Source organism: Nesoenas mayeri (assembly GCF_963082525.1).
Source record: "Nesoenas mayeri genome assembly, chromosome: 5".
Taxonomy (NCBI): Eukaryota; Metazoa; Chordata; class Aves; order Columbiformes; family Columbidae; genus Nesoenas; species Nesoenas mayeri.
The window spans coordinates 28,137,151-28,143,319 of NC_137548.1; the positions used below are offsets into that span (position 1 = coordinate 28,137,151).

Sequence of the window (6,169 nt, forward strand, 5' to 3'; positions counted from 1 at the left end):
TCAGAGTTACCCCAAGTTCAGGGTCAGCCCTGTCATTTAATCAGACCGGACGCAGACCGCCGCACGCCGCTGGACTGTGCCGCTCTGCGGGTGGGGCGGTGCGGATGCCGGTGCGTGCCCGCCATGCCCCGGCACCCAGCGCCGGGTGAGACCCTCCGCGGGGACCAGCCCAGCGCTGCCTCCCCCCGCTCCCCACAGGCCGCGGCGCCTCCCTGCCGGGGCAGCGGGGCCGGGGCGCGGGGCGGGGCCGGGCCGGAGCGGGAGGGCGGGCCCCGCGCTGCCCCCGCCCCGTCTCGGCTCGGCCTGGCCCGGCGCAGCGCCGCTGGCGGGCGGGGAGAGCGTGTGGCGCGCCATGGCGCTGGACTCGGCCTGGAAGCAGATGTCGTGGCTGTACTACCAGTACCTGCTGGTCACCGCGCTCTACATGCTGGAGCCCTGGGAGCGGACCGTCTTCAGTATCCTTCCGCCGCGGGGCCTGTGCGCGGCGCTGGGGCCGGGGCTGCGCTCCCCCTGCCGCGTCCTGCTCGGCGGCGGGTGCGGGGGCACCGCCGGCCGTGCCGCCGCCTCCCCGGCGGGTGCGGGGCCGGACGGGCCGCCCGGTGCCGGGGGGGCGGCTGGGCCGTGTCGCGCTGAGGGCGGCTGGGCGCCGGCGGCGCTTTCTGGGGTGAGGCCGAGGGGCGGTGGGAGGAGAAGCGGGCGGGGCCGGCCCGGGGCAGCTGCTCCGCTGTCGCCCCGCGGCGGGAAGGGGAGCGGCGGCCGCCGCCCGGGCCGGCTCGTCCCCTCCTGGCAGGCGGGGGCTCGGGCTCCTCGGTGTCACAGACTCGGGTGCACTCGAGCTGGGGAATAACCCGCGTGCTGGTGGTGCCCGTCCTGCCACTGGGCGCCTGGCGGTTCGTGCTCGGGCTTCAGTTTGTGTCTCGAAGTTATTTCCCCTGTAATTTTTCTCCTGTAGTGTTATGGTAGTTCTTTCTCCTGCGTTTTGCACTGAGATCTCAAGCTCTCTGGTCAGCACAGGTGTATTTCACGATTTCTTTTCTGGTTTTGCCTAGCGGAATGGAAATGTGCATGCTGCAAACCCTTGCAAGCTTATGTCTGCATGGTGCTTTTTCTTTTTTATTTATGACTTTTATTGGATGAGTATCTAATCCTCAAGCTGGTAAATTCGTTTGGCTCTTTTGAAGTGAAAGAGCTTGGTAGACGCTTATGTGAAGGTATCTGTATAAAGACTATAGGTTTGCTTCTTTACCCAGCCCTTTCACACAGGCAGTATGTTCTCGCAGGTGTTCTTATGGTATCACAACTATTTATCTTTTAAGTGTGGCTATTTTGATCTCAGCTTAAAATGATGTCTCCTGTGAATGACCCTGAGCCTTCTCCAGTTAATGCTGAGAGGCAAAGAGAGAAATTAATCAAAATATTAACAAAGTGGAGGGTGTAAGTAGTAGTGAGAAGCTGCTTTTACTGAGATACTAGTCAGTTTTTGTAAAGGAACTCACACTTGTTAGATAAAAGTGGCTGTCAAAGTTACAGCTGTATGATCTGACATTATTTTTCCTGTGTAAAGTCGGTAGCAGTGGACATACCTTACTATTATTTTTTCAAGTATTACAAACTTACTGTGACCATTGTTTAAGAAGGGGTTCTTACCTTCAAAATGTGCTCCTTGCTAACATACCTTCCTCTTTTTATGCCGTGTCTGTATCACCGAGGAAACTTAATCTTTGCTTGCTTTTCAATTGTATTAGTCGCAAGTATTTTTTTCTTTTGTATTAACTATGCAGCTTTTTAATTTGTGAAAAAAATACTTAACTGAAAGTGTGTGTGCATGTGTACTTTTTTAACATGCTCATATTGCAGTTAAGTAACTGCTACTTAACTTGCAAGTGGCACAAGTTATTGCTTGTGATCTTGAGTCAGCAAAATTGTTTTTTTCCCCTCAAACTGGCCGCTTTCGCTGCCAGGTGCTGTGGAGACACGGTGGCCGTGGGAGTTGTTGGCGTGTGGGGCTGCTGCCTGTCTGGCTGCTGCTCGTGCTCCAGAATCAGAAGTGAGCACTGGTGTGGAAACGTGGAGTTATGAGTTGACCTTCATTTTAGTATGTCTTACTGTGTAATCTTCTGGGACTAAAAATACACCAAGCAGCTGGTGTGCTCTACTGAGTGCAGCCAATACCTCTGCTCTGCCACGGAGACGTCGGTCATAGAGCGTTTGTTTACGTGTGTGCTGTGGTGACTTCTGGAAGATGCAGAGCGTGTGCAGCTCAGCTGGTTTCCTCTGTGGAAACTGAGTGCTGCTGACAGGTGTTATCATGCTTGTTAATCTCCAGTGCTTTTTATAGTGTCTCTGTATAAGTTTACCGAATCTCTGCAGGTAGTTGGATTAAATCAACAGGTTATTATTAATTTTGAGTACTTCTGAGTTTCTGGAACCTTAAACTTTGAATGCCATAATTTCCTTAGGCAAAGCTTCAAGAACCCTAGAGTTTGACAAAAATCCAGTTGTATGTATAGATTTGAAGGTGTCGTTCCACTTCTCTACTCGCTTCTCTAAGTTTTAAAAAAGGTCCTCATTAGGAGTTCAGCTCATAAAGTGGTCATTTGAAGATTGTTTAGCAGATAGCTTCATGTGAAGTTTGTTTTGTAGTGCAGTAATGTAGTGCCTGTAGTAGTAATGAGTGTCTGTTTGCTTAAGTGCACACACTTGTCTCAGAGCTGTGCTGATGCTCTGAGGTTTTGTGAGTGAAATAGTTAGAAAGGTGCATGTCACTACGTTACGCACACTTTTCACTCCTCTTGCTGTTTCTTTTTCCCGAGCGCTGCCAAACAACACATAAATTGAGCTGCTTGCCCATGAACAGGGTCTGAGCGTAACATGCAGATGGAGAAATGAACCAGATGATGTAGTGACTTAAAGCCTGGAGGACGCTGGCAGCTAGAAATGGTTTCCTGACTTGATTACACTAACAGTACAACTTTCACACCAGATGTGTCTTGTGTAGCATAAATTAAATCTATTGAGTCATAGTGTTCTGAGAAGTTGAACTCAGCATCTAATGCCGTCTGTTTAAAAATTGGTAGGTTGTCCACAAATAAGAACTTATATTCAGTGCAGCTACTCATATGATTGTGTGTTTGGTTTGGTGTGGTGGTGTATGTGGGTTTTTGTTGGTTTGTTTGTTTTATTTTTTGCGATGGCTGACTTTTTTTCTGCTTGGCTGCAAAACTTGCTTAACACCTAGGAAGTTGCTTGTAAAAACATGTATCTTCTCAGTGTCTGTTCTCTGTTTTTCCTCCACCCTGTCCTCTTGTGTGCATGACAAGGCAGTGAATAAGTTGCAAAGCATCCTTCCACAATTCAGCTAATCACTCCTACCAGTGTTCTGGTTTTCAGTGTTCAACTGGTTCCTCCTGCAGCTACAATTGCTGAATACAGTTGACTATGTCTGATTTAAAAATGTAGTGTCACCAGGAGAGTTTTGATGCTATAGTGATGTGATGTCTAATTGACTTCCAGTTTTAAATGCTTTTTCCTCAACTGTAATTCAGATTCCATGCTAGTTTCCATTGTTGGAATGGCGCTGTACACGGGCTATGTGTTCATGCCTCAGCACATCATGGCGATATTGCACTACTTTGAGATCGTGCAGTGAAGATGAAGAACATAATTTCAAGACATAATCGGGCTCTGAAATCTGGTCAACAAAGAATGAACCTCTTAGGTTTAACAAGATTTCTACCAATGTCAGAAAGACACAATTATGACTCTGAAGACTAGAAATGAGATATGTAGAGCAGGGACGTGGGATGTCCCCTATGTTGTGTTCATTCCTTTTAATTTTGCAAGACATGCCCTTGTATAGTAGTTTTGTCTACTTTAACATTGTGATTGTACTTTGATATCAGTATTTTCTTAACTTTGTGACAGTTTCAATATTGCACTGTGAAAGCTTTTCTTAATTGTAATTTTGAGTAAATCTTAATTGCCTTCTATTTTTAATCAGAAAGTCATCTTATTAAATGGGGCTTAAAGCTTTTGCTATTGTATGGTATGTATTTGCCTGGATATTTCTATTAATGCGTTTTGTAATAAAATACATCTAGATTCGTATTAGAGACATGGATATATTAGTCTAATGCTATTTACAAAAGTTAGTTTGTATGACTGAACTCAGGTGTACTGTTTGCTGTCCAAACTTTGTTCAACAGTATATTTGTGCGTATCACCTAAACTTGGCATTAGTGATTATTTCAAGTTCCTGTATTCCACCTGGTGGAGGAGGGCGGAGGAGATGAGGTGTTGAGATGGAGTGAAGGCTGCATTCGTTTTGTTTGGAGTAGTGCTGTGGTTTGGGGCTTTATCAAGTGGGGGAAAAAGGACTTTTCTTTGCTGACATAGGCCCATGTAAGGCTTTGGGATAGCATTTTAAACCAACCCTGTTTTTCTAGCTACCAATTAAATTGTACTTTTACAGGATGATTTATTATGTTCTAATAGTTACGGTTTCTGCTAATTTTCACTTAACAGTGTAACTATGTCTAGGTTTTAAGGGGGTTTTCTATTGCTGCTAGCGTTCCAAACATGTTCTTGCTACAAATGACCAAAATACAGGGGTTTAAATGGACTTGAGTTACAACTACAGCAATAAGTAGCTGAATACTTGGCTGGAGTCCTGTCTTTTGTTTTTTTAATAGAGATTTTTTTCAGTTTTGTATTCAGAAATGTAAGATGGTGACAACCTAACTTTCCTAAGTGGAGGATTTTTTTTGTTGTTGTTTAAAAAATAAAAGTTTAAAAGCAGACCTTTGATGCAAAACTTTCTTTGAGGAGTTAGTGTGTTTGTCAGTGCTGCTTGCTTTCCTCAGACCTTTCCGAAAGGCAAAAAATGGTACTTGACCGAAGAATTGTGATTTTTTTTTTAATGGCTTAGTAAGAATAGGTACTGATATATCTTTTATGCAATTTCTATTGAAATCAGGAATTATACCTAAATTGTACAACTAAATTTTTGTCTTTTAGGTGTTTGTTTAACTTTCTCAAAGGCACACTCACGAGAAAGGTGTTTTCCCCCCCTTCGTATTTAAGAACTTCACGTGTATTTGGTTAAAAACTCCGTTGTCATCTTGAAGCTATGAACAGTGGGTGAACCCCAGCTTTCCTGAAGTTGGTAGGAGTCTCCTACTAAATTAGTGCCTCTGCTTATTAGAAACTGACTATCTAAACATAGGTAGGTTTTTTGGGGGTGGTTGTATGTGAGTATTTTAAGTATATATGGAGATAACAATAAGTTAACATACTCTTTTTGAAGTAATGTAGCATCAATTCCTGCTGCCCGTGGACTACATTGGTACTGTGATGTTTCTTTGCAAACTGCTATTGTGATTGATACGTATCTACTGCTGTGAAAGGGGTTTAGTGGTCTGGCTGTGGGGGGAGGCCCTTCTGTGCTGTGGCATTAGGAATGTTAAGCATGATTTTTAGTTATGAAAGGTTTTATAGAAGGGCTTTGGTACACCGACTTTTGTTAGCTGTCTACTGTTTGTTGAGTTAAAAAAAAGAATAACTGTGGTCTCCAGACACTGGTGTTATGCTGGAGTGGGCTTAATTGAAATAATATACTTGAATTCAATTTGCTAATTTGGGTATAGTCTTTTTCAGCATTTCTTCTTTTTAATTATACTTTGTCAAAGATGGAATAATTTCATTAATAAAGTTCTATGTGTTACTAGAGTTTGAATTTCTAGAAGAAAGCTTCTGCAATGTGTCCTTTTCATACAGTTGATCTAGTAAAGAGGTGGTTCAAAGGGTGATAATTACAAAGCAGAATAAGTTTTTCTTTTTAAGTAAGACTGTTGGCAGGGATTTAAACATTAAATTTGGATAGTAAATGAATCATAAGGCTACCAGGTTGTTCTCCCAGTGCAGTCTGCTTTATTGTCATGTTGGGGGGATCATATCCTCCTTGCAATAGAACAGTAAGCTTTTTCTGTGCAAGCTGGAGGTCACAGGCGGTTTAAATACCGTTTAGAGACAGCTGATGAATTATGCTTCTGTTTAAACAGGGTGATAATAATTGAACCATTTGTACCTTAGATAAAGTTGAAAAAAAAATTGTGAGGAATGAGGGAAAGAAAACCAAACTGAGAGCCCTGCAAGTGGCTTTTTGTTAGTA

The 6,169-nt window shown here is 44.1% G+C and overlaps 1 protein-coding gene across 1 annotated transcript; it reads left to right on the forward strand.

Moving 5' to 3' along the window:
- Positions 1 to 266: 266 nt before the first annotated feature.
- SPTSSA (serine palmitoyltransferase small subunit A) lies at positions 267 to 5,725 on the forward strand. The gene is made up of 2 exons (XM_080345907.1): positions 267 to 455; positions 3,546 to 5,725. The coding sequence occupies exons 1-2, from the start codon at positions 353 to 355 to the stop codon at positions 3,647 to 3,649; spliced, it is 207 nt and encodes a 68-aa protein (XP_080202033.1). The 5' UTR covers positions 267 to 352; the 3' UTR covers positions 3,650 to 5,725.
- The last annotated feature ends 444 nt before the right edge of the window (positions 5,726 to 6,169 follow it).

What these genes read in the sequence shown, in the direction of transcription:
- SPTSSA (XM_080345907.1), top strand. Translation starts at nt 353, where the DNA reads ATGGCGCTGGACTCGGCCTGGAAGCAGATGTCGTGGCTGTACTACCAG. An exon ending in CTGGGAGCGGACCGTCTTCA is followed by an intron (nt 456 to 3,545) that starts GTATCCTTCCGC and finishes ACTGTAATTCAG; the next exon opens with ATTCCATGCTAGTTTCCATT.